Here is a 14,736-nt window from a genome sequence, read left to right on the forward strand (position 1 = left end):
TTTATTCAAGTCCTTGTATGTGCACAATATAGATATAATAAGATATGAAATACAAATGATGCCATAAGCACTGAAAGACTGTTTAATGATTGACACCCATTCAAAATAAGAGTACAGTCTGATTTCTTGTTTACGTTATGTGACACTTTTCTTTTCATTAGTACGAATTTATAATAAGAATTTTACTTTTATAATCTTATTTTTATTGTTTAAGTGTCATTTTACAGTATTTTTACAATATAAGAGATTTAAACTAGAACTAGAGATGCTATGTTATATTTCAGATGAAAGTAAATTGTTTAGCAATTTATGAATCAGTTCCCTTTACAATTTTTTTAAGTGAATGATTAAACCAGAATGAAATGTGTTTGTCTTGTATAATGGAATGTATGGGCCTTTAAGATGTAATCGCCTTAGAAACTATGATTATTGCTAATGTTTCAAAGATTCTGTAGCATAAATTCCTTGAAGCACTATTAATGTTAGTCACATAACTGTGCATGTCTTGTTCTGCAATGTACCCCCAAAATGGTATATATGCAATATCTACACTTCCCTAACGCTATATGATGCTGAACAGGTTACAGGAAGTTATGTTTTAGCTGTCATGACTTGCTGTTCTCAAAAAAACAAAAGAAAAGAAAATCACGCTAAATGACTAGTAGCAATAGCTATCCTAGCTTATAGAATATTTCGAATTTTAACTGTTGAATCCACAATGGCTGAGATTCTTATGGATGGTCTTTTCCCATTACCACATTATTGCATTGGTAGTGGTGTGACAATTTATATATATACTTGGTTAAATCCATGGTTTTTCCCCAGATAGCTGGTTACAGTATTTAAAAACTTTATCACAACTTTTTGCCCATCTTGACAGTCGAGGGAAAGTGCATTTCTCAGTTTGGAAACACAAATCGAAACCGAAAACTCTGGTGAACTATATAAAAAGTACACAACAGCTACAGACAAAATGCTGCAACGTAATTATACTCCTACTGCTTAATCCACACAACTGTCTTATTAAGAACGATACCATGCTAATACATTCTAGAAATTTAACGACTGTAGTAAGGTGATTGTTCTTCAATAACTTACAGCAGAGTAGTTTTTGGCGATATGACTGGTCATTGTGGTACAGTTTCCATAAATATAAGGCTTTAATTTGGTAACTGTTGGTAGTCGTTAATGAAGACAATCAAATTCAGACTCATGTAGCAAATATCCAGGTGCCTAAGTGTACAGAAAATCTTGAAAGAAATGAAGGCTACCTTCTCAGGTAATAATTTTATGGCTTCTTAGAAGTAAATAATAAATATATTTTGAGTCATAAGCATTAAACAGTGCTAAGTAAAATAATGAATACATTTCTCATTTTAAAGAGATAGTATAGTGATTTCTGGATGTAGCATGACTTCTCTTCCTGCAGTTATATGGGAAGCATCTCTTATGTATTTATAGGTAAAAAACGCCATTTTCTTAGAAATAAAATATAAATTGGGTGTTTAGAATATTTGTAGTTAGACATGTTTAGTCTTGGTTTATATGATAAATATTTAAATGGTGATAAAATATTTTGATATTTGTGCATATAGTAAAATCTTATAACAAGTGATACATAGAATTGTTCTATATAGTAACTGGATAAAACTGATAAAGGAAATATATCATACAGGTTGTTCCCCATTATTTCTTCAAGTTGTTTTGTAGTCTAATAACTCTAGCATAATGAAATGTTCACACACATTCACTAGACCGAATTGTTTCTTGAGTCCTGATGTTACTTCTTTCACCAGCAACTGAGCCCATTTACAGTAGTGTAACTCGTGCCTTAAAAATTCCTGAGAAATAAAACTCGACATATTCTTATCTGTGAGACACATCCCTGAAATGCTAAACTGGGAGTATTTTAATCACACTGCTAGCATTTCAATAGCCATTTCCAGATGAAGCACCAAGTTTCACTAAGTACATCAAACATAATCTCACAAGAGGACGACAAATGGGAGACTTTTTCTGAACGTTTTTGATAAACCCTGTATAGCGTGGATTAAAGTGTTTTCTTTTTGGGTAATAACACCCATATCCAAATGCCGATTCACAAGATATGACAGTGTAAAATTGTACAAATTAAATACATAATATTGTTGACTTATTGTCAGTTTTATGGTACATTGCTATTTTATGGCACTGAATAGCATTTCTAAAATTTTACTTTAGTATATTAAAACTTGATGATGATAAAATACTCAGTAAGACCTTTTCCCAGAGCTTTGGATGAATTAAATTAGAAGAGATTTAATATTTGAGAAATCATCCTTTTGTGACAAAATGATGTTGATGATTCACTCTCAGCCAAGCACCCCAAGACCAAGACACGACACTTTGCACCAAGGCAGCTGTCAATTCCACTGAAAGCCGTCAAAATGGACGCTGTTTGGGCTTCTTGTCAAACTGATCTGTAATGAATATGAACAAATACATTGGTTAAGTACTTACATTTTTGGTGTGTACAAGAGTAAATCTAAATGAGAGACTTAGAATTCAAGCAAATAAGCAGAAATGACAATACTGAGGAGGCTAATGTACATTATTTTTCACACAGGATACTTGTTTACTGAGTTTATGTAATGACATTCTAATGATAATTTCCTACATTCTAATTGTGCTCGAAGTATTACATACAAAATTGTGAGTTATATATCAAGCTGAAGCAATATATGAAGAAACTAGTTACACTAAACTAATGTAAAGCTTAATTTCCAGCAGAATTTTGTAGAACTATCAAATTATGGGAAAGTAATGTAGTTTCTGTATCATTTTATATATCTTGAATCAAATGTGTCATTATGACATATTCAAATCAGTAGTGTCTTGCTTGATTGCTTTAAGATATTGAAACTATAGGCCACATGTGCATGAACTGGTGAGCTCGAAATGGGACAAATAACAGTTACAGTATTTTATCGCTAACGTTTCAAATTGAGATTGACAATTAGAATCACATCATCTCTGTCAAAGCAATGATACAGTTACATAGTAAATATCATAATATTTGTCTTCCAATAATTGAAAAACGTGTTGCTAAGGGTGCACCTAATTACATCTACATCAGTTTTATTGCTTATCAATATTTTGCTTGTTACTAAAATTGAGATAATATGATAGTGCCAAATATCTAATTAACATAATGCTTGTCATGTACCAACGACCACAAAAATGAAGAGTGAGCGAGTGAGGCATTTTATACAGTGTTTCTTCAGCTGTAATTTCTCATTTCAGCACCAGCATTGTTTCTACTGAACAAAATGCAAAAATATCGGAATAATTTGTGGAAATGCAGTGGAACGTAATTCCTTTCAATTTTAAAACAGCATTTTCATACAATGTGAAATGGAAATTAAAAATGCTATTAGAACAGAAACCTTTAAATTTTGTATAACGTCAAATTATGAGAGTCATTTTAAGGGAATTGATTTAGTACTTCACTTAATGTGAGAAAAATGTTAACAGTTAATTAGTAATTATATGGTATTATCATCTGAATGTATATGAGCGATCAAACAAGAACTTTTAACTGTCAATGTATAATACCTATGGTAGTGTACATTACTTCGTTGCAACACAAACATTTTAACATACTGTTTCGTCACTGTCCAATAGATGATACATTCAGTTAAAAATTTCGAAGATCATGAAAGATATATATTTATCACATTATATATGTAGGATTAAATTCATATAACTGTATCAAGGTAACAGTTCTAAATATTTATAGTTAACAGGAAAAAATATTGTGCAGCTAATATTATGAAATTGTATCAGCACATTACATTTGGGAGGACTTAGTTGCAGATATTCAAGTTGTGTTCAGCATTACATATTGCAGTAGCTGAAAGATGCTAGCGTCCATGTCCTCATGTCTGGGATTTTGTGAAGTGTATGACTGGACTTCGAAAGTCCTTTGACATTTTCTGATTTCAATTCTTGTTTCAATCCTTTACCTACTGATGCCTTTCATAGCGCAGCTATGTAGTTCAGCAGTTTCGTATTACGCATTTACGTAAACTTTAATTAATCTTTGTTACCTCCTCAAGCTGTCCCCCAATACCTTCTTCGAATAACGTACGCTGTATTTCCATTGCGTTGGAAATGTCAGTAGACAGCAGCTACATCCCATGCTCGTGGATCGCGAAGAGTTTGATTTACTACCTGCCGTTTAGGAGATGACTTTATTCCCTTGGTACAGGTGATCAAGTTGTTTGTCAACAGTTCATAAACGCTCAGGGCGGTCGCTTGCTTTTGTGTACTACGAAAATATGTTTGCTGTGTTTTTACCATGGTACAGTTATTAGGAGCTTCAATGACGAAGAAATGTAAGTGTCTCGTGGAAGATTATAAATGAAATGAACAAGTGACTCTCGCACTACAAGCCGACTTTCAGTGTAGCGCCTTTGCCGGTAGTGCTAAAGCTGCTGACCATATAACTTTGAACCTTGATTTCTCGAAAAAGTGGAGAAGCGCATCGTAATAGAGCAGGATTTGTCTTACCTACGTATGTACTTCGTCGGGCGAAACATGAGCAAAATCGGAGGCTCGTTGGTAGTATACTTCCCATGTAAGTCTCCAGTTGTCATCTGAAAGCAATCGATCTCATTTTGAGAGCAAAAACGCCACGTCTCCGCTTCAGCACATCCTACAGTAATAGCTGCTTATATGTTGTACACCTGACAACTTGCCGTTACTAGTGAAATGCTGTACCAGTCCTAAGTAATGGTTTAGAGTTTTCACTCCTATGCATTGACGGCAATTTCGACATCAGCTTTACTGCAATGAGAGTTCGAGATATCACCTGCCCTTAACGTGTCCCTATGTGCCGGCTTTCGGCAGGAAAACCTGCTCATGTATGGCAGAGAATACGCAATTTTTCTTCCAAAAATGATAAACGGTACAGAAACTGTGGATTACATTTTGAGCGATATGTTGACGATTGAATAATATCTGGAGTTTGGTAGAGCCAAAAATTATTCATCAAAACTCTCTATCAGTCAACTTTCACCCTTTCTGATGTCTCACGTAATAGGATGACCCCGAACATAAGGATCAGATTAATGCTGATGCTGTAGGATTCAAAAATGAATAATCTGTGATGAATAATTAAGACTAGAAAGTGAGAATTTAAACTACGTGTTGATATGATCAACACACAACAACTATACCACTCATAGCGTAAGTCTCGGTGCATGCATACTGCTGTATTATCTAAGATTAAAATTGAACTCTGGACTCCTTGTTACTTTACTCCTTTACTTTAACATGTTGTTTAATAATGTAATTTCCGTTTCGCCAGATGTCTGCATACAATTTCCTTAGCCGAGTGTATTTCCAGAATACATTGTTACGTTCTTATAGACGAAATTTCCCGACACGACCCAACATAATTCCTTCGAACAAATATTTGTTGAGAATCTCGGGCAGCTCCTTGTGCCTTTGAACGAACCGTTTTCTCATCTACCTACAACAATAAATTAACTCATGGGCACTACGCTTGCACGCTCCGTGGATTCAATGCTCGTTAGCAACTTCCTATAACAAGTAATACTCCCATTTCGACCACCAGTCATGATCTGCAAACAATGGTGTATTCTGTCGTGCACGCATCGAAGGTTGATGTGTACTGTTTTTCTTGGTGGTATCGCTGACCTCGATGCGGCTGGCAATTACTTGTTAAGAAGCACAAGCAATTTGCAAACACCTGTCTCATTTACGAGTATAGAGCTGATTCGGGTCCTCAGTAAGATCCGTTTCCTTACTTCAAAGAAACTCCGATACTGCGTGAAGCTTCAGTGCAATTTTATGGCGCAGCTGGCAAGGATAGCAAGCAGTGGATCAGGGCATAAATTCTTTGCGAATTTCGTTCCGTGTAATCAGTTAAACAGTAACTATATCTTGCAGACAGACCCATGAACAATATACACAGATGTCCGCATTTGACAGAGGACGTGCAGGTGGGCTCATAGAAGCCGGTTGGAATAATCGGCAAATGACTCGTCGTTTAAACAGAAGCCACTATTCGACTACGTAGGTTAGGTTGCGTGAACCATGGCCGAACACCGCATCAGGAAGGAAGCGGTCGACCTAGAGAGACGACCGAACGAGATGATCAAGCAATCACTCAGATCCTCAGATTCAACATTATCACCGATCCGATGTACAACTGGTGCTTCACTGAGCACAAGGACCATTAATAGGCGGCTCTCAGAAAGGGGCCTGAGCTTATTGTGGCCCTTGCGCCGACTTCCATAAACACCTGCACACCAAAACTACTGTTTGCAATGGTGTCGAGGACATTCGCCCTGGATCCTCATTGACTGGGATAGAATTATCCTCAGTGATGAGTCGTGCTACGAAGTGAGCCACAATCACTAGCAAAAACTTGTCTGCAGACGCCCTGGACAGCGGAGGGAGATCAACCTGATGGTCACCCGCCGTACGGCGCGACAGCAGGCAGTTGTGGTCTGGGGTGCCATTTCATTTCATAGAAGTACTCCTTTGGTTGTCATTCATGGCGCCTTACAGCACGGCGGTACGTCGACGATATTCTATTCCCCGTTTTGCTCCCCTTCATGGCAAGCTGTGCTGGGCTTACATTTCAGCGAGATAATGGCCACCCGCATACGACGAGAGTTACTACTACAGTAGAGCGTCGATTATCCGAAGTAATTGGGGGACATGGGTGTTCGGAAAACTGGTTTGTTCGGATAATCGAACTGTACATGTTTATTTGCCAAAAATAAGTACTGTACAGTAAATTTATTCATAAAAACAGGCATCTCTTTTAGTATTACCAAGTAACATACAAAGGCAACTTCAGTAGGAATATATAGTAATAATCTCGCACTTGTCCGTCATAGGAAGGACAACACGTTTACGTTTAAGCATTTTGTATCGTCAAGTTCACTTCTTCACGCAGCAGCACACAAGTGGTCGTAACAGACAAGAGAAGGTGACTGTATGCACCGTGATAAGCTCTTCTCGGGGGCGCACAATTCTTCAAACTGCGCGGAGCGGCACGCCTCAACTCTAAGCTGGCGCAGCTGTTGCTGTGAACAGCTTTGATACTGCCGCTACTTCTACTGCCAGTGCCAAGCAGACAGAAGTGTGCTGATTGTTGAAACACAGCGACTGGCGGCTTGGCCGGTCAGCAGCGCCTTGTGAAGGCGCCATTAGAAGCAATGTTCCGCCAGCGGTGGCCCAGTGGGGCGACTACTGTGGGAAACTTGGTTTTGGAGTGAGGGGGATGATGGACGGTAGGGTGGGAGAGTAACAGGTGCGAGCGAGTACACAGTTCGGTTAAGCGGTCGTTCGGTTGATCGACTTTCGAATAATCGACGCTCTACTGTACTTATTTTTGCGCTTGCCAAACCGCCGGATTTCAATTGAGAAAGCTTGTAGCGTTATGGGTAGAGCCCTCCAAAGAGCTCAGGAGTTTGACTATCTAACGCTTTAATTGTACGCAATTGGAGGCCATCCAACAACTCTATCAATCCGTTCCCAGCCGAATATCTGCTTGAGTAAGAGCCAGAAGTAGACCAAAGTGTTACTGTCGCGCTCCATTTGTAAAACTCTTCTCTCGAATAAATCACCGAATATTTCTGAATAGTACGTATTTTTTCCTTAGAGTGTACACTTCTGTAACCTTAATCAGTTTTAAATTGTCACGTTCTTAATTTGAGATATACAGTTCTTGCCAGTAAGATGTGTGTTGGTGCTGTAAAGTTCACGAATTTCGGTTTGCCGTACATGTAGGTTTCTTAGTTTCCTCTGATAAACCTAAACGTTACGACCTGCGTCGTATCGTGTTTGCCCACCTTTGGAACGGTGCACAGCAGTTATTCTGCATGGCTTAGGTTTGGCTTAGGAGGTACGTTTGGCTTAGGAGGTATGTGGAAACAGATATCTACACACTGGTAACTTAATTATGTGATTCTCATAATTTAATGACCGGTTGTCCGTGGGTGCAGAGCTGAAGCCCAATAGCGTCCCAGTCGTGTTCCATCGGAATCATGCGTGACAAATATGGTATCCGTGACATGACCTTCTCGTGAGTTCATAGTCATGCTCCTCAAACGACTGTTGAAAGATACTAGCCGCGTGTGACGCACAGTTATAGTGCCTCGGACAGTTATCCTGCTGAAAGGCATCTTCGCCGTCGCAGAACACACCAAGAGCCAAAAGATGCAATGCGGACAATCCATGATAATTTTCACATAGTCCACATTTATTGCGGTGACATCGTTTACTACTAGAAGTTATATGGAAGCCAAGGTAAAAGTCCTCCGAGTTAAATAGTGCCCTCGCGGACCTATCGACATAGTGGGGTGTATTTTTCGAACTGCTGTTCACCCGAATGCCGGCGTATCCGAACTCAAGAAACGTGATTAATCCTACCAGGCGACACGTTCCGTTGATCCGCTGTGTCATATCTATAACACAGATCCGACTGCAGTCACAGTGGACGATGCCTTTGAGTCAACACGGAGAGACTTAGGGGTCGCCTGCTGCAGAAACACCTGTTAATCAATGTCCTCTAACGGTTTTCGCCGAAATACTTGTGCCTGCACCAGCGGTTTACTCTGTCGTCATATCTGAGGCAGTTCACCTATCCTACATCGAACACACCATCGACCTCCACGATCTGAGACTTACTGAGGTCGACCACATTGTCACCTATGCCTGGTTTCACCATTCCCCCACCAGTTTTCATAGATGCTGGCGACAGTAGCACACGAAAAGCCGAACAGCTTCGACGCTTGCAAGACGCACGTTAGCGTGTGCAGAGCTACAACAACATGTGTTTTGCGAAAGTCGCTTATGTCAGTGGATTTCCTTATTCCACGGCCAGTACGATTTATCTTTACTCCTCTTATATTCTTCCAATGTTGATTTTTATCTGTCAATAAAATGGATGTGTCAAGAAAATGATTTACACGAACTTTTTTTGGTAATAAAAGAGAATCGGTGTATGATACCGAAAACCACTTGATTGACGTTTTGCGGAACTAAAAGATTTAGCACATATTTTAAATACGGAACTTTTTTTCATCAGAATATCAGCTCTAAATAATACTTTCCTCGTGCCTGTAATACCGGCAGACGTAACTGAATATCGTGGTTCGCAGTGGTCTTAATGGTTTGGATCGTCAGCATCCGTTATCCGTCCATCATCTGCTATTAATCTATACGGTACTGTCCTTTCCTTTTTGATAAGCACTGGCGTTATGTACTATGCCTCTGTTAAAGATTGCAATGCACCGAATACAGACGTGACCTTTCTGGGTGTAGCTTCTGCAAGAAATATGTTAACTTTAATGTGACAAAAGTTGGTTCAGACTACGGTCGTTTGGTTCAAAAAGGCCTAAACGATTACACTCCGATAAGTACTCGACTGACACATCAAATAAAGACCAACGGCTACCAGTATTCGTCCAAATGAAAACATGATAACTTTTTCCATCATAAATGGAGATCTGTGAATAAAATACAACGGTATATCGTTTTTGTGGATCCGATAAAAATACTAAATGTGTTGGGAAATTTGATTTTCCTCCTGTTGCTACGTCACCCGAATGGTCAGCCCACTCACCGTAGAGATAGGCGTAAACATCACTTATCGGATGCCTCCTCTGCGCTAGTGTGTGTGGAGTGTAGTTCTTGGCAGTGTACAATTTCAAATGGCAATAATAACTTGGGAATCGCAATAGTCATTTAAATTTTTGTATCAAGCAGTAGCCAATGTATTTTTACTGTTAACACAATTCAAGAGCCGCGAGGGATTAGCCGAGCGGTCTAGGGCGCTGCAGTCATGGACTGTGCGGCTGGTTCCGGCGGAGGTTCGAGTCCTCCCGCGGGCGTGGGTGTGTGTGTTTGTCCTTAGGATAATTTAGGTTAAGTAGTGCGTAAGCTTAGGGACTGATGACCTTAGCAGTTAAGTCTCATTTGATTTCGCACACACGTGAACGTGTGTCAGTTCAAGAAGGGAAGTCTATCACTGAAATTTTCTTATTTGCAAAAATGGTTCAAATGGCTCTGAGCACTATGCGACTTAACTTCTGACGTCATCAGTCGCCTAGAACTTAGAACTAATTAAACCTAAGTGGCCTTAGGACATCACACACATCCATGCCCGAGGCAGGATTCGAACCTGCGACTGTTGCGTCTTATTTGCAGGGGTGTACAAAAATATGGGAACACAAAACATTCCGGTCGTCTCAGAATTCATAAATAAAGGTCTTACACGATTTTCGAGGGAATCTTAACACGTCTTTCCGGTGTCAAATTCAGGTAACACTGACTGAGGACGATAAGGACCTTGCAGCCTTCTCTCCAAAGCACCAAGACCCAATAACAATGAGACCCAAAAATAATGAGATCCGGCGACTGTAGCGGCCACGAAAGATGAGACATTTCATTCTCGTCCTCACAAAAGCACTCCTGAACGATGCTGCGAGGTGTGTGAACAGTTTCTCTGTCGTTTTCGGGCACTGCATCACCTTTGGGGAACAAAAATTGTACCATGCGATGGACCTGATAACCCAAAATGCTCACACAATCTTTGGCAATATTGTGGGCTCACAGAGTAGCACTGGTGCCCAAATCGTCACGGAACCCCGCCGTGTTTCGCTCTTGGATCTTAAACTCTGTCAGAAGTTAGAAACAGTGTGAAACAACAACACATCCGACCAAATGACTTTCTTCCATAGGCCGCTATCCCAGGTTTTGTTGGGCTCCAAAAACACGTTTTCCTGACACGGACATTTGTGTCGCTGATGAGTGGCACCGGAATTCCAGCTCGCCATGGAATCCCAGGATATGGAGATCCTTTCGTTTTGTTTTCGTGGTGATAGGTTTGGTGACTGCGACATTCATTCCTGCAGTGACTTCTTCAGCTGCCAACTTCTTATTTTTCGTCAAAATCCACTTCAAAGACCGTCCGCCACGATCACACAGCCGACACTTTCGTCTGCGTTGTGACTCCACGGATGACGTTCTTCAAATTTAGCTGAATGCTGCATAAACTTCGATACGGACATCTTGAAACAAGAAGATTTCGGTTACCTTGTTACTGAAGCACCCAGAATAAGAGTGTGGTATAGTCAATGCCCACACCGTGGCGCCTGCAGCTACGTGGCCGCGGTCTTTACGTACATCGTCCGCAGCTCGTGGTCGTGCGGTACCGTTCTCGCTTCCCGCGCCCGGGTTCCTGGGTTCGATTCCTGGCGGGGTCAGGGATTTTCTCTGCCTCGTGATGACTGGGTGTTTTGTGATGTCCTTAGGTTAGTTAGGTTTAAGTTGTTCTAAGTTCTAGGCGACTGATGACCATAGATGTTAAGTCCCATAGTGCTCAGAGCCATTTGAACCATTTTACGTACAGCGCAGGCGCGGGCCTCACACACTGAGTGCCTCCGCACTGTCATGGCAACCTCGGCCGGCGTCCTCCGGAGAGATAGTTGGCTCTGAGCACTATGGGACTTAACATCTATGGTCATCAGTCCCCTAGAACTTAGAACTACTTAAACCTAACTAACCTAAGGACAGCACACAACACCCAGTCATCACGAGGCAGAGAAAATCCCTGACCCCGCCGGGAATCGAACCCGGGAACCCGGGCGCGGGAAGCGAGAACGCTACCGCACGACCACGAGCTGCGGACTCCGGAGAGACAGTTACGTGAGGCCGCGCAGCCAATCATAACAGGACACGACAAGCGGACTCGGGTTCGGTGGGCCTATTCCTCCGCCACTCATCCTATATAGCCGCATACACCGCCACGCCTGGCAGTCTCGTGTTGGGCTACCTACGTGCTTCGTCGGCGTCGCACCCCGGAACGACTCTACACTACGACTGTTTACCATATCGGACTTGGACTCTGCAGCCCAGACGCTGCTCTTGATCAAGCACCAAGTTGTGTTGTTATTGTGGAACTATTGGCAATAAACAGAACTGGAACTCACGCCAGTCGTTATTTGTTGTTTCTCCAATTACGGATACAACAAAGAGTATAAAAAATTTGTCCAATTTCAAATTCACTTGGCTCTGACGTAACACACTCGCAACTATCCAGGACACAGTTCTGACGACGACTGACACTTGTAACATATTGAGGACATTACACAGGTGCCGTTCGTGGTCAACTAAAACAGCGCCATCTCCAGGTTTGGCAGCATCTGCACTGACGTTCAAGCATGTGTTTCTCTCCGTTTGCATATTTTTCTCCAACCTCTGTGGAAAAGCTATTCTGCTGAAGGAAAAAAAAAACAATCACACTGCCATTTGCAAAATAAGAGAGCGAATTTGGTAATGTTAGAATACGTCACTCAAGTGATTTTCGGTAGCGAACATAGATATTTCTTAAGGAGCCAAACAACCTTTGTATGAGCCACTTCCTTGTCACACCAAAATGTTGTTCTAACAGGTACCGGATTTAGCTGGGACAAAACGGTAACACAAATTTACTTCTGTATTAGGGCAGCTAAAATACTTTTTTTAAAATTTAATGAACTAAGATGTAAATGTTAATCTCAAATTTCTTAATGTAAAATGAAATAAATATAAATCGCATTAAAATACTGCAGTAAAAGTAATGTTATAGCATGCGAGGGGGCAGGCGGAAGCACCAAAACACATTCCATGGTTTGCTGGTCAACTGCGGGGCACCAGTACGGTCAGCAGGGCCACACAGACATGCAGACTGCAAACACAAACAAATGGGACACGGTGCAGGCCTCGCAACTGCGCGGGACACTCCTTAATACTCATTATCTCCGTAGTGAACACGCGCCGCGCCAGTTCGCCGCAGCTAGGTCACTGCGCTTGGGCAAGGTCTGAGATCGGATGCTACCGCCGCGCCAGTCGGGTTATTGGACGACTAGCTTCTTTCACACGGGATCGTTTATTTTATTTAGCTTTGTTCGCCTCAGAGAGGCTTAAACGTTCTCTCTCTCTCTCTCTCTCACACACAGACACACACACACACACACACACACTGACACACACACACACATACACACATTCTTTCTTGTTCTTACACCTGGAATGACGACGTCGATTTTGATGCGATGACGACATATCCACCTTGGGGGATGGTAGGTGTACTGATAACAGTTTCAAAGTCATCCGTCAAGCGTAGTGGCATATCTACCAGAACACCACCTTTGTCTACCCTTTAACAGGAAAAGCTTACAGCCAGAAGGCTCCGCGTGATGCAAACGTATGAAGCAAGCAGGCAACCACGCCACGGAGACGCACTCGTGCTTCCTACGGCCATCTGAGTGAGTTTAAAAGGGGTCAAATTGCGATGTGGGAGTGGCGGTATTTTCCTTTAGGAGAACTGGCACACTTATTGGGCGTGTTGCTTCAGTTGTGAAATGATGCTGGTATCATTGGTCACGTGAGCATCCCCATAGAAACCCTCGGAGATGTGAGGCAACTTAATCAGTTAACAAAAGCAAGTCTTCCGGTCCAGACTGCACACCAGTTAGGTTCATTTCAGGGTATGCTGATGCAATAGCATTCGCTCGACGAGAGGTCCGTATCCAAAGACCGGAAAGTTGTACAGGTCACACAAATATTCAATAAAGGAAGTAAGAGTGCACGTGACTATTGATAGCAGCATCGTTGCATGGCTGCCGCACGTCCTGCTTGTGTGCTAATTCTCCGAAAGGACCATCCCTCCCCTCGGAAGACCACAATGTGAACCCGTGCAAACTCGCTAAGATGATTGTATGAAGCACGAGAGCATATCCGTGGCGTGGTTGCCTCTTTGCTTCGCGCGTTTGCATCATATCGGGACTTTGTGTGTGAGAATTCCTTGTTGCAAGACAGACACAGATGGTGCTCTGGTGGCTATGCAGCTACGCTGTCTGTTGATTGACGGCGTTGAAAAGATTACCGATACATTTACTATCCCCCAGGTGGCATATCCTCTCATGGGATAAAAATCGATATCGTCTTTCGTGGTGTACCAGTTTTTCGTTCCGGCAGTGTAGTTGCTGTATTGTATCACTGACTTGTTTTTAAATGGAACTATATACGATTCCTGTGGCGTTCGGAAGTGCCTTCGAAGAAGATTTTAACATAATATTTGTGGAATCTAATAAAACAGTTACAAGATAAAAGGGACGTAAACCAATGTCAGACATTTAGGACAAGAGGTCCCTCCAAGTAGCATGTATTTTTCTGTGTATTTGATGCCAGTCATTCTGTGTTCTGCTGTTGAAGCTATCAGGCAATATACTCGCAACGCTACTCAGACCTTTATAAAGTATGTTAGAGTCTAAGAAGTGGATATGGTTTTTGTTTCAGGCAAATGTCCACAGATTATTAAAGCAGAGTTGTGGGTGTATCCTACACGTGTCGCAAACATGCCAAACACCCAATATGTCTTTGTAAACAGTTCAAAATAAAGTTAAGAATTGTAAAGAGCGAAGAAAAGACAATACACCAACGAAAAAGAACGACATCCTATGAGATAAAACCAACCAACATTTCAGTGGCAGTAACACACAATCTATGAATTGCAATGAACCAGCTTGAATGTGCAAGTGGGATCAGCCAAAGGAGTGATCCATGAAAACTAAATTCTAATGTACTTCTTTTCCACATTTCGCTCCACCGGCCCCACCATCTCACTGACTTTAAAAATCAGTTACATTTCTCCGAATAATGTCTAATTAT

General features: G+C 41.4%; 1 protein-coding gene across 1 annotated transcript in view; it reads right to left on the reverse strand.

Moving 5' to 3' along the window:
• Positions 1-221: 221 nt before the first annotated feature.
• LOC124776875 (potassium voltage-gated channel protein Shaw-like) overlaps positions 222-14,736 on the reverse strand; it is a 382,737-nt gene continuing 368,222 nt past the window's right edge. Inside the window, exon 5 of the mRNA XM_047252057.1 lies at positions 222-2,459. Within this exon, the coding sequence (XP_047108013.1) occupies positions 2,422-2,459 (38 nt within the window). The 3' untranslated portion in view covers positions 222-2,421. The remainder of the gene's footprint in view (positions 2,460-14,736) is intronic.

The sequence above is a fragment of the Schistocerca piceifrons genome, chromosome 2, assembly GCF_021461385.2.
Source record: "Schistocerca piceifrons isolate TAMUIC-IGC-003096 chromosome 2, iqSchPice1.1, whole genome shotgun sequence".
Lineage (NCBI taxonomy): Eukaryota > Metazoa > Arthropoda > Insecta > Orthoptera > Acrididae > Schistocerca > Schistocerca piceifrons.